Here is a 14573-nt window from a genome sequence, read left to right on the forward strand (position 1 = left end):
TATATATATATATATATTTTTTTTTTTTTTTTTTTTTTTTTTTGCAAAAAGTCAATGAAAGTCTTTTCTTGTTTATTTTTTTACTTGTAAATGATATGGTAAATATAAAAAAAGTCAAAATTACATCAAAAAATTTTAGAACATTAAAAAATTCAATTAAAAATTTTAGCTATACGTCATAATTACGTGGCCTCAATCATTTGATATACATTATAGAAACCTAGTTCAACCCGTTTAACTTTAAAATATTTTTTTTTGGTAAGAAACTTGTAATGTTTGACAAATTAAAAAAATGGTCAACTTTTTCCTATCTAACTCATTTCCCCTCACCCAAAAAATCCGTTGGTAGATTCATATACTAATAAACTCTACCAATTTCTACGACGTACAAAAAACGCTATAAAAAGTCAACGATAGCATTTTGCGTATGCTATTGTATCCAAAAAAAACGTTATAAAAAATTTTCCATATGACATTGTATCCATTATTTCTTGTAGTGTTAACAGGTAACGATACTTCACTCCCTGCACCAGCAATGTAATATTAATGGAAGAAATAAAGAAAGGTTAATATGGAGAAAGTGAATAATTAGAAGGGACATTTTTGGAAAGAAATTGTTTGTTTGTTTGTTTGTTTAAGAGAAAAGTACCAACTTTGTCTGAGGGAAGATACGGGGAGAGTGATCCAAGTAGAACTGGACGATATCCGCCGCCGCAAACATAGGCCGATTCAGGTCATTCGGAGCCGTAATCATGGTGGTCACCAACCCCCCGGTGCTCGTTCCCGCGATCACATCAAAATAATCCGCCACTCTCGCATCTGGACCGTCGATTTCCTAAATCCAACCACCAAAAATAATCACCGTATTAGCCTCCCACCAATTCCCAACTCCGGCAACATGTTCTGTTTTTTACCTGAAGCTTGGATTCAAGAAACCTGAGTACGGTGGCCGGAATAATCCCTCTTATTCCCCCGCCGTCGATGCTCAGCACCGTTATCATCCTCCCCCTTGCAAAATTTGCTTCCATCGTTTCTCTCACGATCTCCCTAATTTCCCCCCACAAATTCATATATATATATATATATTATATTGTTTTGTGTTCTTGGAATGGGTCATGGATTAAATCTTACTTTAATTCTATTTTCTTTTTGTTGGTGGGCTTTATTATCTTACAATATTACAATTTTTTTGGTGTTTATTTAACCACCTTTAACTTAAAGATTATTATGGTGGTTGGGAGATTAATTTCGTTTTGATTAGATTGATCGGGAGTGTTTAAATAATAACATGACTTCAAAAACGCGCTCAACCCAATTTTAGATTAATTTAGAGGTATTCAGAAAATTCAATAGCTCGAAAAACATTTTAGCTCAACACATACCGTTTAGATTGAGTTTGAATAATTGGTAACTTTAAGTAAATAATCCTAAGTTGAGTTAAACTGGATTGAATTCAATAAATAAAAAAATGCAATTTAATGAATTAACTTTTCATTGATGTAATGTCTCATCGAGATCAAATTGTAATTGCGATGTCATTTTCTTATTTTCGAATGGTCTTCAATTCTTTTAGGTTTATGCTTTCGATAGTTGAATCTAAAAAATGTCACAATTTACTTCATCCGCAGCTAATTTGTGTGCAAGTTGCTAGCGACCCAACATCGTCTCGAGACACTACAACAAGTGATGTGAGAGAGAGTACGGTGCCTTTATCATTATTACTACTTTTTTTTCTTCTTTAAGAATAACCCGAATTAGGGTTACCACGATCAATACCACTATGCACAATCTTTAGTGGATCACTCTCTTTCTCACCAGCTGAGTGTATCTCCTTTCCCACGTAGTCCCCAACGACCCCACCTATCTCGTACGATCAGTAGACTTGATAATCAGAAACTCTATATATCAATAAGTGCATATCAAAGTATGGTAAAATAATGGTTAACGAGGTAAGTTATTGTAAGTGACAGTGACACAACTTAATAAAAAAAAAAAAAATTTATTAAAACATGATGATGTTTATAATTGATGTTTAAGTAATTAAAAAAAAAAAAGGATTAGCGTATGGCAAAGGTGAATTGACTTGAATTAATCAACTAATTAAATTAATGAACAATTAATTAATTAATTAGATAACAGCTAATTTGTGTTTATCTTTGATTAATCATAGTTGAGCAATAAGCACGTTTAGTATAATTATTTGGATGCACGTTATCCTTGTGGGGATGGGCCCCAATCAATCTTTTTCATTGACCATCGCAAAATCCAATATTAATGCAATCCATATACCCTATTACTTAATGTATAACAATCTCAAATCCTAAATTTTTATATGCCATCAATCATTACACAAATCTTTTTTAATTTTATAATATGTTTAATTTCATTATTACAATATGACGTTGTAATAGAAATGAGTTTCAAATACAATTACGGATCGAAATATAAATGACTCAGAATATAAAAATAGACTGTTGTTTTGGAACGATTCCTTCTATAATCGTGCAACTCTTGAATGCTTCTCCACCTCTGTCAGATAGCTTGCAAACACTTTGAAGAAGAAAGGGGAAGGGGTGATTATAAAATACTCGTTAAACAATCTACTTGTTGGCTATTGTTAAGGATATTTAGTAATAAAGTATAGTTTACCATATATATTATATTTGATATTTTATTATAAGGCAAATATCTAATCTTTGCCTTATTACTATAGGTATCTTCCCATTTATTGTTATTTCCATTTATTACTATTTCCATATCCTTGTAATTTATTTGATTATAAATAAGATAACTTTCACACCATTTAGGTGTGGTGGATTCAGCAAACATTCACAAGCTATCACATCTTTATTTCGGTAGGTATCCATGGACTTTACTCTTGGCTCTTGGAAGTTTGAGTCTAGTATCTACTGCTATCTGAGCATTTGGAGTGTCTCTAAATTCTAAGAGATGCTTTAACTGTTCATAGACCAACTTTGGGTATGGAGGATGTTAAAGATCACAGTGTTTCAAATGTTTCAACTGGATTTATTACACGATCTAAAGTCAAAAAGATTCAACCAGCATTTATTTTCATCTACAAAATTGGATAGTCTTGTTTCAAGCATCATTTCATGAGTCGTTAGAAAACTTTATTTATTATTTTTAATTTCATAATTCTTGTAATGGACAAAATGGTGGAAAGAAGGGAGAGTAAGAGAATCCTCTTTAATACTCTAGTTTCGTTCCTATAATTTTTTTTTAGAGTTTTGTTAACGTAAATTACACAATGATTATAGATGTAATGACTCTGCATAAGTCTTATTTGAGAATCTATTAAAAGGGATGTTCTAGTTGCTTTCTATTTTGGCACAAGGCTCGCTCTCTCCTAGAGCTTGGCATTGTCATTATAGATCTACATAGGATTCAATAACTAACCTTGTATAGGTAAAAATTCGGTATGGATTAACTCAATCCATAATGACCTCAATTAAGCCAACCAAGTTGAATGAGGTTACACCTCACAGATCATGACATATGGACATAAGACATAGGCAATAGTATAGAATGAATTCTAAGTGCACCCTAGGATCCCATGTCAAATCTCGACGGGTAGATGTGCTTAAATCGGTCGTCGACTTCCAAAATAATGCATCCAAATTTACTTTGTAAATAGCAATCTCCCTCAACAGTGTCTCGAGTTTGCAAAGCAAATAAAATAAGAGGTTTAGGACGATTTCTGAAAATAAATAAAATAGTCAATAAAAGAACGAGGACAATATCCTAGGGCAGCTAGAAGTCCCTCCGATCACAACCTTTATATGCCCTTTCCTTTATTTGAAAATATTTGTAGAAAAGTAGTATTAAAAATACTTAGTAAGTTATCTAAATACATACATAACAAAAATATCACAAAATCGAATGTGATATTCCACATCGGTTGAGGAGGAGAACAAAACACCATTTATAATAGTGTGGAAACCTTGAGAAGAAGTCAGAAAAAAAAACCCAAAGAGGACAATATCTGGTTTAGGCTGTTACATTGGATTACCAAAAAAAACTGTTTCAAAACTTGTCAAACTCCCATGAACGTAGATGAGTAGTCATCACAAGTCAAAAATCACAATACGTTAGTTCATACGGGTAGGTAATTGTCACAATGCTATATCGCAGGAAATAGTACAATTCCTATGTACCCAGATAGGTAATTGACCTTGTAATTTTCATGCACATTGATATATAATTATTACAAATCCGATACACACGTGTACAAATTCTATTATTTTATTATTTTGTTTATTATTATTTTATTATTTTATTTAGTTAGAAAATAAATATCATTTTCTATTTCATAACTTCTTTTAAAATTAACAAAAACAACTCAATATTTTATACTATTTTTTAAATATGAATAATTTTAAGAATATAATTTATAATAAGTTGAATGCGTTTTGAACCAAGAACTTATTTTGTTCAATGTGATCGAGTATATATTTGAGTTATTTTAAAGCAAATTATTTTCATTTTATGAATTTTTAAATGCATTTTTTAGAATTAGAAATGTATATCTTGGGTTGGTTGGAAAAGACTAAAATTTTGGAAGAATTCTTTCTACTTTACTCCATTTTTTTTATCTGGCTTGGTAAAAAAAATAAATGATTTTAAATATTGTGACTATATTGAAAAAGAATTTGTTCATTTTAGTGATTATGATTCACTTCTACTTTTTATAACTTTTAATATCTTTTATTTAAGCTAAAGATTGTACTAAATGATTATATACGATAGATAAAAAAAAAACACTAGAGGTGCGTCATTTCGAGTCCTCTCGTACTAGGGAAAGGTCCTCTCAATGTTCTAACGCTCACACTGCATATGGGCGAACATTCTGAACCCAGTTCACGTACCGCTTTAATGGGCGAACAGCCCAACCCTTTGAACATACTATAGCTCCAGGTGGCGAAGAGCCAACATCGAGGTGCCAAGCCTTCTCGTCAACGTGAGCTCTTGAGGAAAATCTTTCAAGAGTTAGGTTGGATAACCAATCCAACAAACCTGAATTTTGAATTGGTCGTCCAAAAAATTCCCTCAACTCAATACAACTCGACCCATGTACTCTTAGTGGGTTCGCACACGATCCCTCTCAACGATTGCGACGATCTAGTCATGGCAAGGCAGCCATGTGGCATATGACAATGGAACCCGACAATTGGCACAGGGGAAGCAAAAACTGTTGTTGTCAACACGAGCAAACTTGAATTTATAATTCAACCAATTTTATTTTTGTTATGATGTATTCATTTTTCTTTTACAAACTATCGGTATTTTATAAAGTTATCAACCATTAATATTTTATTATTTATGAAAATTGATAGATATTTGCATATTTAATGTGTGTAGTAAGCTAAAATTAAATAATAAAAAACGTGAGATAAGGATAGATGAAGGGAATCAAATGGGAAGTCTTAATTATATAAGGAAGCTTACATGTGAAGAAACAAGATGGAAGAACACCACAAGAAATCATGAACAATCAAATATTAAAAGGAAGAAGATGGATATAGAAAGATAACATATTTAAGTATGTTTCATAGTCAAGAACTAAATTGGATCAATTTAAACATAACCCATTTTCAGAAACCTTCATAATATCTAAATGGAAAACGATGATTATACAACAAAACAAGCCCACAGGCCTTGTACTCTGCCAAAACTGCTCTAAAGTTACCCGAACTCCACAAGGAGAATGCTTTGCCTTTTTGAGATAAGATCTTTTCAATAGTTGCTGCTCTTAAGGATCCTGTCAATGATTCAACTACAGCATCTGTAGCATTTCTTGGAGAACCCCAGCAGCAAGTATTGAAGATTTTGAAGTGTGCTTGGGCCAACAAAAAGTTGCAGAAAGGCACTTGAGAGATCGTGTGCATCATACACTCTTCACTACCTCTGCATAACACACACAGCAGCCTAGGGGTTTTAGAAAGGAGAAAGCTCAGTAACAAAATGTAACATCAATTTGCACGAGAACATACGCACCGAAGTACTATTCGTGCCTTCAGGGAACTAACAAAATTGTGTAGTGCCCTTATCTGCCTGACATAATTTCAAGGTATGTTGATGTTCAAATGATCAGTAAATATAAGGGATTATCCGAACCTAAGGATGCATATGTTTATATATGTCAAACCCTGATATGTTCTTACTATATGTAAAGGAATGTAAAAGCATTGATAACCCCACGAAGTTCATCTAAAAGAAGAAGACAAGATATGGAAGCAAATGAAGTCAACTATTTAGACCGAACCGAACCCCTGTAATACACTTTCCCTTCATCAAGTACAAATATTAAAAATATTTTGATCCAGAAATACAAACCCATCATTACAACAATTAAAGTATGGAACTAAGGCATTTGTGAAATAAAAAAAGTACCCATATGGTAAAAAGTATTGATATGAGATTAAATTTACCGTAACCCATTAACTTATAGATTTTGGATTGATCGCATCAGAATAGGAGGTCTTATGTAAGGCCGAGGAGTATTAAAAAATCCTTTTTTTTATAAAAAATATATGAAATTTACAAAAAGAAAGGAAAGTACGAGTAGAACAGAAAAGCTTTCTGGTTGCACACATCCTTCTTTCAGCGCAAGAATACAAATTAAAGAACATCCATGAATAAAAAAATTAATAAGCCCCCAGAGCCAAACGAAACTTGCAATCTAATTTACAAGAAAGCTTATAATTTTGAATATTTTGAAAGAACACACTATGAAGCTGCGCAATATTTGATAAGTTCCAAACTTTTTTATTTATGTAAATCAAATTACTATATTTATTTAGCTACACCTTGTTTCATTTAAGTGATGAACCAACCCAGGAATTTTTAACTTTAAGGCAAATAAAAAGTGCACATAAAAATTTACCTAAACTTAGTGTAAAGGCGTTAATATTTATATACCGAGTTCTATATACTTTCCCAAAATTGATTGTATCCAGTACCTTTTGAAGTTCTAGATCCAAAAAAACATTAAAAACAACAAAGACGTCATGCATGGAAAAGAGGTAGAAAGAAGAGGAGGAAAAAAAGGTACCTGCTCGATCAGTGACCATCTCTCTCTAAGGAAAGGTTGGTTAGGTTCATTCCTTCTTGCTTGCTCTGAAATTGATGAATTATGGTGTCGGATTCCATGAATTTTAATCATTGTAAAATTGAAAACAATCTTTCTCTATTAGTTCTGAAGCTAGTTCGAAACAGAAACATGATAGAGGAGGAGAAAACAACAAATTCTAAATTTCATCTATCAGGATGCATAGAGACCAATTCATCCCAATGGAAGAATCATTAGTGGAGATTCTTCAGAGCATCTGAACTATAATTCTTAGAAAAAGAACAGATTCAAAATGAAACAAGCTGGATGCAGAAAAATTCAAATCACGGCTGGTATGATGAATTTTCAATCTAATTAAATAAGATAGCAAAGAGAAGTTGGGCTATAAGATTCCTCTTCCATGATAATTGGGCTAACATATGGAAAATTTTGACAGAATAATTATGGAAGATAGTATGCTGGATCCTTACTATATAAAAAGTTTAGTTGACATGTTCCAATAAGAAAAGAATCCATCTTCTATGTAAGAAAGAAGGATGGATGATGTTCAGTGCCTCTTCTCTCAAGTTTGAAAAATGTTAATCTCAGAAGCAAGGGTGATAGAGCAAGTTCATAGGTGTCTCTTGACATAGGATATAAGCGGAGGATTGGCTCTGTTGTGCCTCGCAAGACACCAATATGTTGGATTTCCAGGATGAAAGTAAGGAAAAAGAAATTATAAAGGATTTCTTCAAATTGAAAAACAATAATATCCATTAAGCAGCGATGAAAGCAAGCTAGATAAGTTCACTAGCAACCAATAACCACAGACCTGCTGGATGAAAAAAGATATTGATGCAAATTGAAACGAACGAGCATATATTGTAATAAATACACCGAGATTTCAATAGTAGAATAATCGTGACTATTAAAAAAAAAAGCTACCTGCGGAAAGAAGCCAAGAATTATTTATTTATTTATTTATTTATTTTATAAGAGACAATTTCATTGATGATTGGAATTTACAAAAGGGATGTATAATCCATGGACCTTCCCAATTTGCATTGAGAAAGGTATAGCTATAGGAAGTATAAATATTAGACAGTTTACACCAATATATAGCTTGGTAAACAACATTGTCGAAAAGTTTTGTGCAGGTTTATGTCTTTTCTACAATATTCTCTGATTTCTTTCTTTCTGCAGATTTCAAAAGAAAGTCCTGATGAAGTTTTTCCATAATAGGGCTTTTGCATTCTTGAAAGGGTGGTACGTTAAGGCCATATCCAAAAATTCCTTTACCTCCCTAGGAAATGTGAGATGTCATTCGAATATATTGAAAATCGTTGTCCAGAAATTCTAAGCGTATATGCATTGTATAAACAAGTGGCTTTGTGATTCGGTTTCTTTCTTGCATAATGGACACCAATTTGGAGAAAGAGTGATGTAAGACATTCTTTTTTTTTTTTTGGAGATTTTCACTTGTGCTAATGGCTTTATGCACTATTTTCCAAAGGAAGAACTTCACCTTTTTAGGCTGATGTCCTTTCCTTACTCCGTAGGAGAAGCCCAGCATTATTTGTAAGGTTAAATTATAATTTTGGCCCTTGATCTTTCAAAGTTGGGTTAATAGGTTGCACATCTTGGCTATTTCGACCAACACCTTGGCTTTTAAATGTACTTTTGTTAACTTCAGATTTTTTTTAGTTGACCTTGTAGTTGTTGTTGACAAGAACTTTATTGGGCCTTTTTTGTGGGCATACGTGCTTAACCTCACTCCCTTCCTTCCCTACACTTTAATTAAATTGTTTTAGTTAGTTTTATTAGGTTAATCTTGTTTAACTTTACATTATGCATTTTAGATTTTTCATGCTTGGCCATGTATAAATCCACCTTGTGTTTCTTTGTAACCTAGTAACGAGAAGTTGAATGAAAATAAAGTTTCAGTTGTCTCCTCAAAGTTGGGGCCAAGAGCATCCTTGAGTGTATGAGTTAGTGTAACTTGCACGTTAAACCCTCGAATCATTCAAGTTTAGGCTGGACACCAATTGGTGGAGTGTTCAGTTGAAGCTAGCCTTCAGGTTTATGGTTCTGGACCTCCAAGAAAACCATCAACTTGCCTCCTCTTGAGTATTACTTAAGGTAGGAGAGACCCTTTGTGTAGATGTTTACAAGATGCTAGTCTTTACCCGTTGCCGAAGCTACCTCACATCACGAGCCTAAAAAATAATAGCCCAAAAGATGAGCCAAGAAAGAACTAACTTAAAGAAACATAGGCCCTTAGGTAGGAGATTGAATCAAGGTTGATTGATCAAGAAGGATTTTCATCTCTGTTCGTAAGAGTATAGAAAAGTTAGTCTACCTATTAAACATAAAATTGAAGTTAGATAACTTAAAATTTATAATATAACCTGATTAATCAAGGTTTTAACTTAAAAATTTAACGTCTGGCACCAAACTTATAATATAACCTGATTATAATAACAAAAGTTTAGGCAGAAACCTTAAAACTTAACCTGTTTGTAATAACTAATGCAAATTCAACAGAGGGGCATGCAAAATTTCCATGAGTTGGATGTTTGACCAATGACAACAATTAATAAATAAGTCAGCAACATATTATAAGAACTTTATATGAGGTATCTTTATTGAAGATTATGGCTGTTGAAATTTCCAAGGCAATTATAAAAACACATTAACTAAAGAATCCTGACTTTAAAGCCATACCTTTGAAACTGAAGAGGGACAGAGACATGAAGCCTCTTAACGCTTCCAAAATGAAAAAGAAAACATACCTAAAAAAAAACCATGGTCAATATTATTTCTTAAAGAACATATCATGCAGAATAAATAAATAAATAAAAGACAAAATACCTAATAACCACGCTTTCTTTTGGGAACAATAGAGAAGGGCGAGTCTAGCTACTTAGAAACTCAAATCTCTATTAAAAGTACAATCGCCTTTGAACTTTCCATTGACAAGAATATCATACGTAGTGTTATCGGGAACAAGACCTCTACCCAGCATCTCATCATGCAATCTAAAAGCCTCTTGCAAATTTCCTTCCTTAAAGTGTCCAGCTATTAATGTGTTATAAATGAGAACACTAGGAGTCAAGTTTCTTCCATTCATCTCTTCCAAAATCTTGCGTGCATTTTCTAATTGTCCTTCGTTACAAAGACCAGTGATGAGAACTGTTTGTGCTCGATTATCAGGCAAAATACCCTTGGAAAGCATTTCAGTGTAGAGATCAGATGCATAAAGAAGTCTTCCTTCTTTCAGGAGTCCGTCAATCAATGAGGTATAAGTTTGCAAATCACATGGAATCCCCTCATTCACCATGTTCTTATATAAGTCAATTGCTGCTTCCATGTTGTTTAGATTCTTAAACCCAGTAATCATGCTATTGTAAATAACAACATTTGGAGATAAACCAGCTCCAAGAAGTTCGTTATAAAGTTCACATGCACTTTTCATATCCCTTCTTTTGCAAAAACTGTCAATAAGTGTGCCATATGCCGTAATGTCCATTTCAAGACCCTTCCTTTTCATATCATTCAACAACTTTAAAGCAAGATCTATATTATTACTTTTACAAAACCCATCAATGAAGGACGTGTAGGTAACAATACTAGGAGAAACGCCAACTTCACACATTTCCCTAAATACATTCAAGGCCAAATTAATGTCACCTTCCTTGATGAAACCATCAATAATAGTATTGTAAGCTACACATGTAGGAATAGAACCTTCAGAAACAAACTTATTGAACATATCCCTTCCCTCCGAAGTACGACCAGCTTTGCACAAACCTTTGATAATAATGCCTAAAGTGATGTCTGTGGGGAGAATATTAGCATCTATCATTTTGTGAAATATACTAAAAGCATTGTCAATATCACCTTTCTTGAAATAACCGTCCATTAGAATAGAAAAGGTAACAACATTTGGGGTAAAACCATTATCTAGCATCTTCTTGTACACCTTACATGCTTCAATAATATTACCTTTTCTACAATGACCGAGTATCATGGTATTGTAAGAAACGGCATTAGGACTGATACCCTTAACAATCACCTCATCCCAGAAATTGCAAGCTTCATTTACCTTACCCTCCTTACAAAGCCACGACAATAAAGTATTAAACGTGAAAACATTTGCCAGACCACTCTCAACTGCTTCATCAAACATCGTGAATGCATTTTGCAAAGACTTGCATTTCAAATACCCTTGTATCATAGAATTCAAAGAATAAACACTTGGCTTGATACCCTTAATTTTCATCTCAGAGTAAAATTCATAAGCCTTTTCCATGCACCGATTCTTACAGAAACCATCAATCATAACTGAGTACGTAACTCTGTTGGGAACCAAACCACAGTTATAAATTTCATTCACAAGATCTAAAGCACTACTCAGGTCTCCTTGCATGCAATAACCCTTTATTAAACTTGTTGCAACAACCAAATTCATAGACTTCCCACAATTAACCATGTCATCTTTCAGCCGCAAAGCCTCTACCACATTTCCTTCCTTCACACAAGCAGTAATAACACTTGTAAATGTGCCCTCAGAAGGAACCCAACCTGTAGCTCTCATCTCTCTTAACAAAGACAAAGCATATCCAGAATTCGGTTTCAAACAAACTACATGGATAAAAGTACTATATACTTGTGGATCAAGTTTCACTCCTCTTGCTTTTGCTTCTAAAAAACGTTGCTCTGCCTCCACAATATTTCTTTCCTTCAAACAAGCACACATCATGACATGTAAAGTAAAACAGTCACCTGCAACTCCTTCCAGCAACATTTTGTTATGCAACTCCCGTGCTTCACAAATCATGTTTTTCCTAACCATAGCAGTCAAAAGAATATTCATACACTGAATTGATGGCTTTACATCAAATTCTACCATTTTATTAAAACAATGAAGAGCTTCTTCAATTTTGTTAGCTCTAACGTAACTATTCAATAAATAATTAAAAACCTGAATATCTGATGGAAAACTGTACAGCTTCATGCATTCTACTAAACCGTTTATAAGACAACTAGAGGAGACTGAATTTCCTGACGCAAACCGATTGAGCATATTCTGAGCTATTTTTTGGGTCTCTGCCGAATTCATCAAAATGAGAAGCAGGACAGATACAGCATTAGTGCTCTTGACATAACCACTCTTCTTCTCAATCCTTTTGAAGTACTCCAATGCTGATTTTGGGTCACTTATGTTGCCTAGAAGAGTGTTTATCACATGACTTTCAGTTAAAGCAAAATCGGGTGAGGTACCACATTTACCATTGATGGACTCTAAAGAAACTAAGTTACTCTGCGAGACAACTTTAGACGAGGTTTCCACCGAAGCATCCGTGCTTTGATTGATATGCCCAGAAGATGATAAAGGAAAGATAGTTTTTCCTGCAATTTCTGATTTTAAACCAAGAGGCTTGTTTTTAAAGAGGGAGTAGAGAAGGAATGGAGAAGTTGGTGAATGATTTCTCATAGTCGCTTTCACGATAAAAGTGCCTAAAAAACAAAAACAAATACCAGGAATGAGCAGATTGAGGTCAAGAGTAAAACCATGAGTTTAAAATGAGAAGAAATGTGAAATATTGCAACACTACCAATCAAAACATATATTAAATTTAGTACAGGAGTTTAAGTGAGAGAAAGTATGACTAAGATTCAGCCAAACAAAAAAAACATTCAAAAAACGATGTCAAAATCATACCTTTTTTTTTACAAGAAACAATTTCGTTGATGTTTGAAATTTACAAAAGGGATGTGTTACGCATGATGTTTACCAAAACAAAAAAAAAAAAAAAGACTTCCCAATTTACAATGAGGGAGGTGTGACTACCGGAAGGTAAAAGTGCTAGGCAATTTACACCAAGATACAAAATGAAAAACAGCACTATCGAAGAGTTTTGTATAAGTTTGTGCCTTCTCTGTGAATACTCTTTAATTTCTTTCTTTCCGCAGAGTCCAAAGAAAGTCATAATGAGATTTTTCCATAGCAAGGCTTTTGCATTCTTGAAAAGATGGTAAGTTAATAAGGTTATATTCAATAAATCCTTATCTCCATATGAAAAGTGAGGTGTCATCCGAAAGTATTGAGAATCCTTTTCCAAAAATATTAAGAGTATGTGCATTGCATAAATAAGTGATTTTGTGATTCGTTTTTTTTTTTTTTTTTTTTCCCTTTTGCATAGGGGGGCACCAACTTAGAAATAGTCATCTAGGGCATTCTTTTTTGTAGATTCACTTGTGCTAATGGCTTTATGGCTATTTCCCAACCGAAGAACTTCACCAAAAACTACATAGACGTGCTCTTAACACAACCAACATTCTTTTTCAAACAATCTCAACTCTACAACATGCTTGTCTACTTAGGATCAAATCACAACATCTCAGCATGCTAAGCATAACTGAAGCACTACAAGCACCCCATCATGCTTAACATTACAAATTACAACTACATGCCCAACATATTCGGAACTCAACATATAGAAAAAGAGTTCAATAAAATATACTTAATAAAACAATTAAAGCCAAACAGCAATCAAACTCAATAGATAGGAACTGCTTACCTAAAGTGCTAGAGCATTTCCTAAATCAATCTGAAAATGTTCCTAAACAATAAAAACAACATCATAAGGTTAGACTTAATTTAAAAACCTTAGTTGAATCTAAGTGAGTGACCAAAAAGGAAAATCTTAACCACAAATCACCCTCAGACTTGATTTGACGGTCCAGAACTAATTTGAACCTAAAAAAGAGAGCTTTCGAAGTGTAAGAGACTAAGCTAAGGCACTTAAAAATGGCTCGAAAAGGTCTAGACTGAGTCTTACCACCAAAACTCAAAGGAACGAACTCAATTCCGTGCTGGAAAGTATTCAATTAAGCTCGAATTGGTTCAAAGCTGTAAGCAGAAAGATCTCAATGGTTAAAACCCGCATTAACATATTTCAAAAGGATTCGAAAGGGTTCAAAACGCCTCATACCTACTGAACCTTGCCAAAAAAGGGCTCAAATTTGCAATTCATTCGATTTCACAAATCTAAGCCTCACGGATCGTGGGTACTCTAATTGCGGCAGAACGTGGTGCGGGTAATTTAAAAAATGCTTGGGTGCCGCTTATGCAATCGAACTCGTGCCGCAGTGGAGAGTCCTCGCGCTGTCGATCAGATCTGTGGGCATTGAGGCCGTGCAAGAGCACACATTTTCGCTCACAGTTTAGAAATGCATCGTGGTACAGTAAGACGGAAAAATAGCCACCGCAGAAAGAATCGCGCCGGTCAGCATCGCGAATCGTCGAAGAGGAAACAACAGCACTGTTCGTGGGTCTTGCACCGTTGTGCGTCTTGGGTTCGTGGTTGCCGTGCACACCGTCGCAGAGAGTAGCCGGAGGAAATCGAATGGGATGCTGCTATGCGGCTGATGCTTCACGCGAGGGAGAAGGAGGGTTTATTCAAAGCCCTGATTCCACCCATTATGAAAAGTATAAGAT

General features: G+C 34.1%; 2 protein-coding genes across 9 annotated transcripts in view; both read right to left on the reverse strand.

Moving 5' to 3' along the window:
- LOC111451186 (patatin-like protein 2) overlaps positions 1 to 1054 on the reverse strand; it is a 4245-nt gene extending 3191 nt beyond the window's left edge. For both annotated transcript variants that reach the window (XM_023091508.1, XM_023091507.1), the window contains exons 1-2: positions 915 to 1054; positions 654 to 835 (exon numbers count right to left, since the gene is read on the reverse strand). In XM_023091508.1, coding sequence (XP_022947276.1) covers positions 654 to 835; positions 915 to 1028 — 296 coding nt within the window. In that variant the 5' untranslated portion in view covers positions 1029 to 1054. The remainder of the gene's footprint in view (positions 1 to 653; positions 836 to 914) is intronic.
- Positions 1055 to 5540: 4486 nt separating this feature from the next.
- LOC111451185 (pentatricopeptide repeat-containing protein At3g54980, mitochondrial-like) lies at positions 5541 to 14531 on the reverse strand. 7 transcript variants are annotated; one of them, XM_023091500.1, is made up of 9 exons: positions 14068 to 14531; positions 13915 to 13985; positions 13785 to 13832; positions 13654 to 13695; positions 9941 to 12589; positions 9794 to 9861; positions 7073 to 7137; positions 6016 to 6072; positions 5541 to 5925 (listed from the first exon to the last, which is right to left on the reverse strand). In XM_023091500.1, the coding sequence occupies exon 5, from the start codon at positions 12564 to 12566 to the stop codon at positions 9993 to 9995; it is 2574 nt and encodes an 857-aa protein (XP_022947268.1). In that variant the 5' UTR covers positions 12567 to 12589; positions 13654 to 13695; positions 13785 to 13832; positions 13915 to 13985; positions 14068 to 14531; the 3' UTR covers positions 5541 to 5925; positions 6016 to 6072; positions 7073 to 7137; positions 9794 to 9861; positions 9941 to 9992. The 7 variants fall into 7 exon arrangements, with proteins under 7 accessions (XP_022947268.1, XP_022947267.1, XP_022947270.1 ...); XM_023091499.1 differs by lacking the exon at positions 13785 to 13832; XM_023091502.1 differs by lacking the exon at positions 13785 to 13832 and having other exon boundaries at positions 6016 to 6135.
- Positions 14532 to 14573: the final 42 nt, after the last annotated feature.

This window comes from Cucurbita moschata, unplaced genomic scaffold, assembly GCF_002738365.1.
Source record: "Cucurbita moschata cultivar Rifu unplaced genomic scaffold, Cmos_1.0 Cmo_Scf00013, whole genome shotgun sequence".
NCBI lineage: Eukaryota > Viridiplantae > Streptophyta > Magnoliopsida > Cucurbitales > Cucurbitaceae > Cucurbita > Cucurbita moschata.

What these genes read in the sequence shown, in the direction of transcription:
- LOC111451185 (XM_023091503.1), bottom strand. Translation starts at nt 12,566, where the DNA reads ATGAGAAATCATTCACCAACTTCTCCATTCCTTCTCTACTCCCTCTTT.